At 43.9% G+C, this 14,160-nt stretch overlaps 1 protein-coding gene and 1 pseudogene across 3 annotated transcripts in view; one reads left to right on the forward strand and one right to left on the reverse strand.

The window, feature by feature from the left end:
- LRP11 (LDL receptor related protein 11) overlaps positions 1-13,763 on the reverse strand; it is a 45,177-nt gene extending 31,414 nt beyond the window's left edge. Inside the window, exons 1-2 of one of the 3 annotated variants that reach the window (XM_081829143.1) lie at positions 12,785-13,756; positions 5,817-5,974 (exon numbers count right to left, since the gene is read on the reverse strand). In XM_081829143.1, coding sequence (XP_081685269.1) covers positions 5,817-5,974; positions 12,785-13,397 — 771 coding nt within the window. In that variant the 5' untranslated portion in view covers positions 13,398-13,756. Of the gene's footprint in view, positions 1-5,816; positions 5,975-12,784 lie in introns of all 3 variants that reach the window. The other 2 variants (XM_006735830.3, XM_081829144.1) reach the window with 2 other exon arrangements.
- On the forward strand, positions 6-736 carry LOC145722892 (actin-related protein 2/3 complex subunit 3 pseudogene; annotated as a pseudogene).
- Positions 13,764-14,160: the final 397 nt, after the last annotated feature.

The raw sequence follows: 14,160 nt of genomic DNA on the forward strand, positions 1-14,160 counted from the left end.
ACCACTCTTCTCTCATGGACCCTGACACCAAACTCATTGGAAACATGGCACTGTTGCCTATCAGAAGTCAGTTCAAAGGACCTGCCCCTAGAGAGACAAAAGATACAGATATTGTGGATGAAGCCATCTATTATTTTAAGGCCAATGTCTTCTTCAAAAACTATGAGATTAAGAATGAAGCTGATAGAACCTTGATATATATAACTCTCTACATTTCTGAGTGTCTAAAGAAACTCCAGAAGTGCAATTCCAAAAGCCAAGGTGAAAAAGAAATGTATATGCTAGGAATCACTAATTTTCCCATTCCCGGAGAGCCTGGTTTTCCACTTAATGCAATTTATGCCAAACCTGCAAACAAACAGGAAGATGAGGTGATGAGGGCCTACTTAGAGCAGCTGAGACAAAAGACTGGACTGAGACTTTGTGAGAAAGTTTTTGACCCTCAGAATGATAAACCTAGCAAGTGGTGGACTTGCTTTGTGAAGAGGCAGTTCATGAACAAGAGTCTTTCAGGACCTGGACAGTGAAAGGAGCCTGAGCAGACACTTTCCACAGCCATGAGCAGCATTTTACAGCAAGATGTACACAGTTATTTGCCTTTATTTGATAAAGTTTTATACAGAAGAGAGAAGAGAGCATGTCTTCACTTGAAGAGCTCTTTATCAAGAATTTGGGTGAGGGAGGGAAAAATGGGTGATTTGAAATTTTCTGCAGTATTAAGCTGGTGCTTAATAAAAATAAGAATAAAGAAATTTCTAACATTCCATGTCAAAAAAAAAAAAAAAAAGAAGAAGGACCCACGTTCCTGTTTGCTTCAGTTTTTCTCTGTGCATGAGCAGGGGGAGGGGCAGAGCTGGAAGAAGGGGGAGAGAGAATCTTGAGCAGACATTGTGTTCTCAGGGGAAAGCCTGACCAGTGAGTGCTCCTTAGGGGTGGGGATGGTCAAGGGGCATAAGAACAAGTGCATCGCACACTGGGTTTTAACTTAATTGCTTTGCTATGTTAGCCTATAATTGCTTTTCCCCCATTCCCAACAACTTTTCAAGTTAGCCCTGTTTTACAGCTAGAAGGAGGACTGAATTAACATTCCAGTCAACTGGATCCCATTCTCAGAAAAACAAAACAAAACAAACCCCAAACAAACAAACAAACAAAAAACTGACTTAAGAGTTCCAATTTTCCTGTCAGAAACTTGGGGGTGTAGGGACACCTGGCTGGCTCAGTTGCAAGAACACCAACTCTTGATCTCTGGGTGGTGAGCTGGAGCCCCATGTTGGGTATAGAGATTAATAAATAACATAAATAAGCTATAAAAAAAAGGAAATTTTGGGGTGTAAAATCCGGCTGCCCAAGTGAAAGGGATCAGTGAGATGGTCCCTGAAGGGTGTTAATTACTGTTAAAGGAACATTCTCAAAATGTTAAAACTATGACTCTCACACAAATCTAATATGAACATGAGTCAAAGATTTTATTTAATTCATTAATTAAAGAGAAAACCAAAAAGACATTCCATAGATTCAAAGGAGAATCTGAGGGGCGCCTGGGTGGCTCAGCGGGTTAAGCATGGGACTCTTGATTTCAGCTCAGGTCATGATCTTAGGGTCCTGAGATGGAGCCCTGCGTTGGGCTGTGCACTCAGAGTGGAGTCTGCTTGTCCCTCTCCCTTTGTTCCTCTCCCTGCTTGCTCTCTGTCTCTCATAAAAATAAAATCTTTAAAAAAACGAACAAACAAAAAACAAAGGAGAATCTGAGGAACAGACAGAAATAAGCAGCCATGAATGTTTAAATGAAGTTGCTAGGAGATGCAAAGCTGAAACAAGTTTCCTATTAGTAGCGATTAGGCATCAACATGTGTGGATTAATAGATTAATATCCATGGGTGTTAAAATATCATATTTGAAATCCACTTTTCCACAGGGTAGAAATCAATTGCATCTCTATATGAAAAAATTTATTTGCATTTCTCTGGACAAGAATCATTTGCATTACAATCTGTTCTCTACAATCTATAAATGCTACCCTTGAAGGACCTGCCCCATAACCCCCAGCATTTCATTGAAAGGTACTCAGTAATCTCTTGCCACTTCGAAGTCTTTAATGATGTTATATTATAATTTTAATCCACAAAGTAGGGATGTGCCTGTTTGTGAGGTTGTTCTGAGGATTACAGATAGGTCTAAACCGCCTGGCATTGACTGGGTGGCTCAATCAATGACAGCTTTATTATGATGAAGTCAGAGTAGGATGAGAGTTTACTTTTGGGGGCATTCATGAATGTACACCATTACAAGACAGTCACAGTTTGGTAGCAAATGGCTCTCTTATTGCAGATTTTGCCACTTAGATTATGGTTGTATAACTTTAAATCTATCTGCCAGCACATTATACACTTGGCAGGGGAATTGGTCCACATTTCCCTCTTGATGGCAGAGCAGTCAGACCTAAAAGCCCATGAGAAATGCCTAATTTTGTTAGGCCTTTATAGTTATCTTCAATAAATTAAATACCGAATCGTCAGCATTATTTTTATTCAGCACTCAAATATGCAATTCATTGCTTACAGAATAAAGCTTTTAGTAGCAAATAGACAAAGCTAGATGATATGGAGGCAGATTTATAGTGCTTGAACAAATATGTCCCAGAAGTGCCAATTACCAGTCAGTGTCCATCTCAAGGGAGCTCTCTAGTGGTATGATCAATGGCTCGTCTGTGTAGCTTTCCTGATCAACCTTAGTTCTCAAAGATTAAATAAAGATATATTAATTTTGCAGCTGACACAATGCATCGAAGGATAATAAATATGCTGGATGACACTCAAATTTCAAAATTATTTCTGTTGTAGATGAAAACCCAAAGGCTGAGATGTAAAAAGGATAAACATAAGGTCCTGCACTCAGGTTCAATAAATCAATTATATAAACACAGGATGAAGAGGCCATCAGGGCAGCAGTCCGTGCAGAAAGATGAAGCAGGGTTTGGGTAATCCTGCTACTGGAAAACTCAACATGAATCTATTGTGTGAAGCAGCCACTAAAATAGTTTATGTAAATTAAGCTTAATTAGTAGAAGTAGAGACAATGTCTGGATCACAGAAGGTGACAGACTGTGTCAGGAAGAACCACAGTTACATATGGGGTTCATAAGCGTGTCAGATTTTTTTTTAAGATTTTATTTATTTATTTCAGAGAGGGAGAGAAACAGAGCACAAGCAGAGGAAAGGGCAGAGGGAGAGGGAAAAGTAGACTCCCCGCTGAGCAGCGAGCCCGATGGGAGACTCGATCCCAGGACCCCAGGATCATGACCTGAGCCGAAGGCAAACACTTAATTGACTGAGCCACCCAGGCACCCCAGGATGTCAGATTTTAAGAAGGGCCTGGAAGAATCTGAGAAAATCCAGAAGAGGCTGGATGGTAAGTGGGACCCTCTGAAAATTAATTTATAAGGAACATCTGAAAGACTGGGAGTATTGAGTTCTGAGAAGAGCATTCCAAGTGGTTGACATTCATTTTTTTTTTTTTAAGATTTTATTTATTTATTTGAGAGAGAGAGAGACAAAGATAGAGACAGAGAGCATGAGCAGGGAGGAGAAGGAGAAGCAGCCTCCCTTCTGAGCAGAGAGCCCGATGTGGGGCTCCATCCCGGGACCCTGAGATCATGACCTGAGCAAAGGCAGACACTTAACCGACTGAGCCACCCAGGCGCCCCTCATTTTTTTTTCCTCAAAACTTAAGTGGCTGATAAATAGACTAAAAAGATGTATTCAGTGCTTTTCCAAAGAGAAGATCTAGCACAGTGCAAAGAAGTAATAGGCGGCACATCCTGTTGACCTAATAATTAGAGCTGATGAAAGCTGTTACAGGACATGATGTGAAGTAGCGAGCTTCCATCTCTGGAAATACCAGGAAGAGAGCGGACAACCACTGGAAGGGGCTCCTAGATGGATGGGAGCTGGGTAAGACGTTCATCAAGGGTCCAGGCAAGTCGAAGACTACATAATCATTGAGTAAATAATGGACACAAATCAGTCTTGAAGGACTAGCTAATTATTGTTTTTGTTCCAAAAGAATATAAATCAGTGCTTCCCCACAGAGGAAGCACTGATTTTGGACACTTTGATCTTGGACCTCCAGCCTCCAGGACAGTGAGAGCTTTCTGTTGGTTAAGCCATCCAGTCTGTGCTAGTTTGTTATGGCAGCCCCAGCAGACCAATACAGACTTTTTCCTCCTCCTCCAACTAAAGTGGTTAAGCCAGGAAATACTCCCATCTAGGAAGGATCCTGACAGAGTTAATTGGAAGCCACTTGCCTCACAACTCAAGATACCCTGTGTTGATCCCTCAATTCCATTTCTAGGTATTTTTTTAAAGGAAACAAAACACTAACTTGAAAAGATATATGCACTCCCCCATGTTCATTGCAGCATTATTTACAGTAGCCAAGATAAAGAAACAACCTAAATGTCCACTGATGGATGATTGGATAAAGAAAAATGGGGTGTATACATATATTTAGCCATAAAAAGGAATTTTGCCATTTGTGACAGCATGGAGGGACCTTGAGGGTATTATGCTGAGTGAAATAACTCAGAGAAAGACAAATGCCGTATGATCTCATTTATATGTGGAATCTAAACAAAAAACTTGAGTTCATATATACAGAGAACAGATAGGTAGTTTCAAGAGGCAGGGTGTGAGGGGTGGGTGAAATTGGTAAAGTGGGGTCAAAAGGTACAAACTTCCAGTTATAAAATAAATAAGTCATGGGATATAATGTAAAGCATGGTGGCTATAGTTAATAATACTGTACTGTATATTTGAAAGTCACTGAGAGTAAATCTTTAAAAAAAGTTTTCAAGGCTTCCTTAAAAAAGAAAAGTTCTCATCACAAGAAATGTGTTACTATGTGAGGTAACAGATGTTAACTAGGCTTATTATGGTGATCATTTCACAATATGTATAGATGTCGAGTCATTATACTGTTCTTCTGGAACTAATATAATGTTTTTTAATAGCTCAATTAATAAAAAAACAGAAAGACTCCTGGGTGTAGGCAGCCAATGGGAGAGTGACTCATTCCGTCTGTAGCAATTCCGATCAGCCCAGATAAGCCCGATGAACATTAGCGGGGAGGGCATCAACAGGGACACTTGCCCTCACTGACTGACTCAGTTATCTCAAGCAGGCCTCCTGGCCAGCTGAGGTGGTTGCTTTCTGGATCCTGTGAAGAATTGGTTTATTCTTTTTTTTTTTTTTTTTTAGATTTTATTTATTTATTTGACAGACAGTGAGAGAGGGAACACAAGCAGGGGGAGAGGGAGAAGCAGGCTCTCCGCTGAGCAGGGAGCCCGATGCGGGGCTCGATCCCAGGACCCTGGGATCATGACCTGAGCCGAAGGCAGCCGCTTAACCAACTGAGCCACCCAGGCTCCCCAAATGGGCTTATTCTAATGTTATTTTCCTTCGTATTTTTCAAATTTTCTACCTGGACCTTGAGCTAAGAAAAGAAGAAATAAAAAAATTTAAAAAGTAATCTGAGTCATTAAAACAAAGCCTGAGTCTTTTCCCTTAAAGTGTTTTGCCAAAAAAAGCAGCAAGAACAAGAGTAAGCTTCAAAACAAAGGATCAGAATCACTGTTTATTCAGTGGAAAAGTAAATTCATATAATAAACCACTTTTTCAGCTATCACTTTTGTGCGTTCTCCATTTTATGCCTCTTCTGGTAGCTTACAGATATTTTTGGGAACAGGAGTAGAAGAACATTATGAGAGATCACCTCATGGAAATATTTGCAGTCATTACAATGACGTCATGAATTACCTTCATGTCCACTGATGGGTCACCCTGCAGCAGTGTCCACTCATACCGGACAATGGCATGGTCATCTGTGCTCTCGCGGCCGTCCAAAACCACTCCATCTGTAGGTAGATGCAAGACCACATCCTGCCCGGCCTTGCTAAGTGGAGGCTCATCTTTTTCTGTAAAAGAAAATCAATAATTCACAAGAGAGATGATGCCCTATTTTTTTTATAATTTATTTAAAGAAGTATCTTGTTTGCTAGAATAGATGTAGTCCAGTGAACAACTACTAAGAGAAGTATAGCAACTAAAAGTTATTTTCTTATTGATTTTCATCATATTCTCTTTACATAATAAACAATAAAATAGCAACATATTAGGAATATGGACTTTAACACGTGCAGAAGAGGAGGTGTGGAGCATCAGCTAGTAGCAGTATCTATAACAAGCTTGTGAGTACTAGGCTATCCAATCTGGAGTAGTACTTTTATTCTCTAGAGTCAAATATTCATTTAATTCATAAATAATTTTAGTTCAAAGTTCTATTAAATGAATTTATCAAAAAAGGACTTCTGAAACACATCTTTTTTTTAAAAAAAATCCACCTCTGATATAGATTTTTTTTTCTCATCCTCAAGTTTTTAAAATAGAAGTGATATTAAGTGTTCAATGCGTAGGAAACTAAATTAAAGTTAAGGCAAGTTCTTGGATTCACACAAAATAAAACTCACTTAGAAATTTTCCGGAATACAATTTTTCATCTAGGAAAACAGAAAACATTCACAGGTTCTAACAACTAATTTTTATTTTTTAATTCTTTTTTTTTTTTTAAAGATCTTATTTATTTGACAGAGAGAGAGCACAAGCAGGGGGAGCGGCAGGCGAGGGAGAGGGAGAAGCAGGCTCCCTGGGGAGCAGGGAGCCCGATGCAGGGCTCAATCACAGGACCCTGGGATCATGACCTGAGCTGGAGGCAGACGCTTAACCGACTGAGCCCCCCAGGCGCCCCTAACAACTAACTTTATAACAAGCTGGCACAGAGTTTCTGTATGATAGCAAAACAAATATGTATTTACCTTTGATCTGGAATGGTACTAAATAATTCAAGGCTAACCTGAAGTAGCCTTGTTATCACGCTCACTGATAGCAGACGGATAGGAGAAGCTGCATACAGAAAACATTTCTAAGAGCAGAGTTGTGAATATTTTATTGATTTATGCTTATTAGTAAACTTACCCAAATGCACTTTTATCTTAAAGAAACTAAGTAATATAACTGCGGGGAAAAAAATCTATAGGTTCTTATAATCTATCCTTTTTGGCTGCCACCATTTCCTCCCTCCTCTCATGCCAAAGCTCTGCCCAAATTCTGGCCTGGATTTGTTCTTCCTTAACTTTCTCTGAATGACGTTGCTGAGACACGGCTCTCTTCCTCCAGAGCCCCCGTGGCTTCCTGAGCAAACCTCTGAGGGCCAACCCAGATATCCCAGGGCCTGAGGCTAGCAGCAATCCTATTTCTCACTAGGCAACAAAGGTCCTCACTCTTGATACACTACAGCTAAAATTACTTTTCTGAAATTCTAATCTGATTGGGTCATTTCCCTGCTTAAGAAAAACGCTCCAACAAATTACCATGACCTTTCAGATGTTGAGAGACCTGCTCGTCCAGCCTTATCTTCTCATCTACTGATCCTCCCAATACCCAGAAACAGAGAATTTCTATAAGGGGCTGGCAGCTCTTAGAGCTGTGGCTTTTCTGAATGAGAATGCTGCTAGTAGCCTCAAAAAGAGATGACTTTTTTATGAGCCTATTTACAGGGAATAAGCACACTTGCTATTGCCGATGGTTCCATTTGTCTTTTGAGAAGATGAGTCCCATTTGTTGTTGTTGTTTTTTTTTTTTTTAAGATTTATTTATTTGAGGGGGGCCTGGGGGAGGGGCATAGGGAGAGGAAAGAGAGTCTTTAAGCAGACTCCGTGCTGAGAGCGGAGCTGGATGGAGCTGGATGTGGGGCTTGCTCCCATGACTCTGAGATCATGACCTGAGCCGAAATTAAGAGTCGGATGCCTAACTGACTGCACCACCCAGGCGCCCCAAGACGAGTCCCATTTTTATAGTCATTTAAAACAATGAGGACTAATAACTCAGATTTAAATAAGCTACACAAGCAACCTTTGCCTAAGAAGAAATTTGTTCTGCCTTTTCCATCTCTGAGCAAAGACCTAGTGTCTGAGGTCTTTATTCTGCTTCTCCCAGGTAAGGAAAGAGGTGACAATTTCATTACTAATAAGCCATTTTTCAGAGTGTTACAGAGAACTTTCTTTTGGCTCTGGAAGTTTCATTGCTTTCCACACAATGGTTTACCACTTTATAATTCTGGAAATCATCTTATAATTCACAGTAATACATTATAGTTAGCAACTATCTGCATGAAAATTTATTTTAAAATACTTTTTGTAGGTAAACAAACTAAAATATGCCTATATGATATAAACAACAATGAATGCTATATTTTTAAGCTCTCAAAGATGTAACCCCAAAGACTTAAGATGGAAAAATCAGGTAAGTTCTGAAATATCTCACATAATTACAAAACTAATTAATCCTGCCTTTCCTGAAGAAAGAAATCATTGTTTTAGTTGTTAAGTTTTCTGTAGGTAAGCTTTAAGATATGATTTATGAACATAGCGAAACCTTCATATCTTCCACATTGATCACTGTTGTAACCGAAATAAAAGAGATACATTTCCTCCTCAGTTCAAGTCCAGGTAAATTATGCTGCATAATGTATTCTGAAATAAGCCAGAGCTTATCTACCCAGGAACAGGTCTTAAAAATAAACAAGGGGCGCCTGGGTGGCTCAGTTGGTTAAGCGACTACCTTCGGCTCAGGTCATGATCCTGGAGTCCCGGGATCCAGTCCCGCATCAGGCTCCCTGCTCAGCAGGGAGTCTGCTTCTCCCTCTGACCCTTCTCCCTCTCATGCTCTGTCTCTCATTCTCTCTTTCTCTCAGATAAATAAATAAAATCTTAAAAAAAACCCCACAAAACAATAACAAGAGGAAAGGAGTGTGCTATCATTTAAAAATATTTGACTTGCTGGGGCACCTGGCTGGCTCAGTAGGTGGAACATGGGACTCTTGATCTCAGGGTTGTGAGTTTGAGCCCCACGTTGGGTGTGGAGATTACTTAAAATCTTTAAGGGGCGCCTGGATGGCTCAGCTGGTTAAGTGTCTGACTCTTGATTTCGGCTCAGGTCATGATCTCAGGGTTGTGAGATGGAGACTGGCATGGAGCTCTGCACAAGGCGTTGAGGCTGCTTGAGATTTTCTCTCTGCCCCTTCCCCCCCACTCTCTGTGTCTCAAATAAATAAATAAATAAATAAATAAATAAATAAATAAATAAATAAATAAATGACTTGCTGATAAAGAACAAGATAAAAGTAAATTTGAGGGACGCCTGGGTGGCTCAGTTGGTTAATCGTCTGCCTTCGGCTCAGGTCATGATCCCAAGGTCCTGGGATCGAGTCCCACATTGGGCTCCTTGCTCAGCAAAGAGCCTGCTTCTCCCTCTGCCTGCCGTTCCCCCTGCTTGTGCTCTCTCTCTCTCTTTCAAATAAATAAATAAAATCTTTAAAAAAAAAAAAGGTAAATTTGAATTTTCATCATAAAAATGTAATAAATCAATGTTAAGTACTATAGAAACACTGATTTCTTTTGAAAACTAAACACACTTGGTCAGATCTACAGAGGCAAAATAAGACTCATACCAATTTTGATGAAGCATATCAAGTTAAAACATTTTATACAGATAAGAATATTGTTAAGTAGGGCGCCTGGGTGGCTCAGTTGGTTAAGCGACTGCCTTCGGCTCAGGTCATGATCCTGGAGTCCCGGGATCGAGTCCCGCATTGGGCTCCCTGCTCAGCAGGGAGTCTGCTTCTCCCTCTGACCTTCCTCCTTCTCATGCTCTCTGTCTCTCATTCTCTCTCTCTCAAATAAATAAATAAAATCTTTAAAAAAAAAAGAATATTGTTAAGTAATCTGATTTACAACATACTGCTGTGAACGGAGCCTTAATAACAAGGAGGTTCTGGAATCTGAATCTGTACTGTGTGGGCACAGAGGATATAGTGGTGGTTGAGAAATTAGCAGAGACTCCTAAAGTCTGGACACAGAAGTGGGGCCAGCCTAAGGGGAGAGGCTTAGATACTATGTGTCAAAATCTATGTAGTTGGTTTATTTGTTTTTGTGGTTTTCTTTTTTCATTGTGTGTTCTTCCTAATTGTAACACTTCAGGAGAAGATTATTCACAACCCCAGTATGATTATCATCATTTTTGGTGTGTACCATTATAGTTTTTCTCTATATGAGCTGATGATAATAAGTAAGAGGTGCCATTTATTGGGTGATTTCTTTGTACCAGGCACCAGGCTAAGTGCTCACGAGCCTTAATGTCACTCAACTTTCACAAATCTCTGAGGGAGGGAGGTATTATAATCTGCATCAGATTCATGAGGGAATGAGAGTCAGATGCTTAGTTGCCTAAGATGATACAAATGATAAATTTGTCAGTTCGGATGTCAGCCCAGATCTTTCTAAATATACTTTGGGAGTCCCCAAAGTGTATCCAGTTATAGGAAATAGAAATTTATATCCTGAATTAGCCTACTAACTCATTAATATGTTCTATTTATTGACATTTATTCATATATTCTAGTATTGCCCATGTAACTCCGTAAACTGCACAGTTGCCATTTTAATTTTAACCTCTGCTATTGGACACATACTTTATCAATTTTTTCACTGTTATAAATAATGCCACAATAAATTTTCTCACTCCTACTTTTTCTTTAGCATGGATCACTTTCCTATAAAAATATCCCAGAAGAACGAATGACCATTTTAATGGTCTCTGCTACGTATTTCCTGGGAGACACTTGGACACGGCTCCACAACTCACATGTGGCAAGGCTTTTTTGGGCAGTTTACTTTCTCTCACAGAGCCTTCTAGTACACTGGGGATTATAACAGAACCTAGATCTTTGGCTGTTGTGAGGAGAGTGAGTTCATGTGTCTAAGCACCTTATAATAATGTCTAGCACCAAACTCAGTCAGTGGCCGCAACAAACATGGCTGATGGGTTCTGCTATAAATTTGTGCCATCCCATTCCACCTGCCCCCTCATCATTTCATGTTTATATTCACCTCAAATGGCCCCCTGACTAATTCTCTGCAAGAGCTTTTCTAAAGGATATTCATGCTCAGTAGCCTCCAACTCTGTATACTCACAGGAGTTGGAAGAAGAGGCAATGCAAGAAGGAATAACGTGTAAGTTTCAGAAGCATAAAGAGCTTCAAGAGGTTAAGCACCTAGGCAAGGCAAGGCAAACACAGGGCATGGGGGCAGGTAACCTTTGCCCTAGCTGCAAATAAGGGTACCTCGGGACCTGAGCTACACCCTTCTACGTGTTGCTGGGGATCTGAAGTGTGAGTATGACAGTGTTTTCCAGAATGAGGACCAAGCCCTGTGGTCACCCATTTTTATCCCTAACATCTACATAATTGAATTCCCAGACAAACACACCCTAGGGAAGGGAATGGCAATGAAGGAAGCGGAAGAAAAGTGACTCAGAAACTCCTACTAGTAAACCTAACTTTTTTTTTTTTTAATTTCCATGAGCATATTCTTTCCTTATTTTCCTTTTGATTTCCCCTAGCTTATAAGAAAGCTTCCTTTGGTGATGTTGGTTTCTTCCAGATGTGCAGTGAGAACAAGAGAAAGGGATTTTGTTTCTTCACTGCTGGGATTTTTTTAGTCCATGTTTGAGCAAAGAGGAAGGATGTGTGTGTAATAGCCATGGGGCAGGCTCAGGGATGCTGGCGGAGGTCCAAGAGAAAGTGTCTCTTGCTTTTGCTTCAGGGAGAAAACTTTGGGGTTCTTCCCAATGTCTGCCTCAGGGCTGAGCAGTCCCAGGGTGACCTTTGAGGTCTGCTCTGCTGACAAGGGTCCTGAGCTTTCTCTCCGGTGGAGGTGAGTGAGGAGATGGGCCCTTGTGGATATGGTTTCCCAGACCCTTCTCTTTGGACCTTCAGGTCTTGGAGACTCCAGATTTCCAAAGTGGCTGAGGCTCCCCCCACCCCCAATCTCGCTATATCATTCTTATGTTATCATAAATCAAAGAGCAACAGAATGCAATCAAACACACAGCCAACCACATGTGGGCCCAATCAAGGTTTTTTCCCTCAATGGCTTTAATCTCCAACAGCCACATTTTTTGTGTCTCCTGTATGTGCCTTTACTGTCATTCAGAGCATCTGCAGGAAGTAAAACCACAGAATGAAAAACTTCATTATTAACTCTTTTAAAAAGAGACGTGCCCTCAACTTTCTTATTTTCAACTAAAATCAAATCCCTTCCTTTCCCTCTTTACAAAAGGGACCGTAGTTCATGGGAGTCAGCTGGACCCACTTCAAAATTCCTGACACCAAGTTTCCTTTCTCATTTTTGTCTGGTGAAAGCCACTGCAGGTGGAATCATGAGTCAAGCTAAGAAACGGGTGTGCTATGAGCAGTCTGGCACCTAATTAGATTTTGCTCCTGCGATTACTTGACACAAACCATGACTTACAAAAATCTGAGCCTAAAATAAACTTTTTTTTTTTTTTTTACTTCGAGCTTTTCTCCTCCTTTAAATCGAATTTCTGCGAATCCTCTCAGATCAGCCTCCCTCCCCAAGGCTAGAAAAATTCCAGAAGCAGGCCACGGTGCCCTCTCTGCCCAATCTTACTAGGTTTCTCAGAAAGCATCTATAAAACAGCAATCAAAGCCACTCCTCCGGATGCCCCCGAACTAAACTAACTTGGAACGAGGCTGTTCCATCTTTCACTTGGCTATACTGCCTCAGTGGTCTCCCGGATGCAGCCACCCAACAGGCGTCAGGGCAGTAGGACCCAGAGGTCTGGGCCAACCCCCTCCCGCGAGTGCTCACCCGTCCGAGGCGCGGCTTGCAGCTCTTCCTGCCTGCGGTCCAGCGCGCGGCTGAGGCTGTAGCTGCTGTAGCCGCGGTGCAGCGCGAACTTGCAGACGCTGCGGCCGCGGGCGGTGCAGTTGAAGAGATAGCAGCCGAGCGCGGCGGCGGGGGGCGCGGGCCGCCGGGGCAGCTCCACCACGGCCACCGAGCAGCGCGGCTCGGAGCAGCAGGCCGCCACGCACTGCCGCCAGTCCCGCACGGCCGCCGGCGCGGTCAGGAAGCTGGCGCCCGCCGCGAGGGAGTCCTTGGTGCGGATGATGGCGTCCGGCATGGCTCTGTAGCCGCCGCCGCCGGGGCCCGGGCAGCCCTCCTCGGGTGGGCCGCCGCCCGCGCGCAGCTCCAGCTCCAGCTCCTCCTGCGGCCGCTCCTCCTGCAGCTGCCGGCGGAACTCCTCCAGCAGCTGCTCCACTCCCGAGAGCTGCGCGTGCAGCTCGGACAGCGGCGCGGAGGCCGGGCCGGCCGCGCGGCCGCTCGGCAGCCACAGGCAGAGCAGCAGCAACCCGCGCAGCGCCCGGTGCCGCGGCGGCCGCCCGCGCCCCGAGCCCGCGCCCTCCCGGGCGGCGAAGGCCATGGCGGCCGGCAGCTGAGGCAGCGAGCCTAGGAGGGGCAGCAGAGCGCGAGGAAGGCGGGGCGAGCCCGGGCCCTGTGCCCCTCCGGCGCGGCCGCGGCGGGCGCTAGGCCCTGGCGCCTCACAGCGCGGCCTCCCCGGGGCCCGGCTGCGCCCCTGAGGCCGCGGGTGCGTGGTCGCCGGCGGGAACCGCAGCAACGGGAGGCATAGCCGGCCCGGCCCGGCACCGCCGCTCGTGCTTTGTGGAGGCTTGCGGGAACGCCCGCGCCTCTCTGCCGGGATCCGGGGCTCCCTCTGAGGCGGCAAGACGGCCTCGGCGCGGATCAGCACCGAGCCTGTGAACAGTGGCCGCGGCGGGGGCGGAGGCGGAGGCGCGCCAATCCCCGCCCATCTCCCTCCTACCCCCGCGGCGGCCCCGCCCCCGCCTCCCCAGCCCCGCCCCTCCTGCGTGCCGTCCTGCCCCTTGCTCGCGTTGACCCGTTCCACACGCCGCCTTCTGCAGGCTCTTCCCAAGCTGGAAGGGCGAGGGTGGGAGACCTTGAGGTAGGTTTCTAGCGGTGCTGTACTGAGAGTGCATCTACGACCGCGGCCCTCCGAGGCTGGGCGGGGTTTGTGTCTAAACCCGCTCGGCTTTATTAACACGGGAGACTTGCTCGGGTGTCAGCCCAAAGGGGAAGCTCAAATCTTGGTGACCTGAGGGTCTGCTTTAGAAAAGGGACTTGAACTGGGGAACCAATTCAGACAATCCATTCCTTCACCTCCAACG

The sequence above is a fragment of the Leptonychotes weddellii genome, chromosome 8, assembly GCF_054177405.1.
Source record: "Leptonychotes weddellii isolate Sample4059 chromosome 8, ASM5417740v2, whole genome shotgun sequence".
Lineage (NCBI taxonomy): Eukaryota > Metazoa > Chordata > Mammalia > Carnivora > Phocidae > Leptonychotes > Leptonychotes weddellii.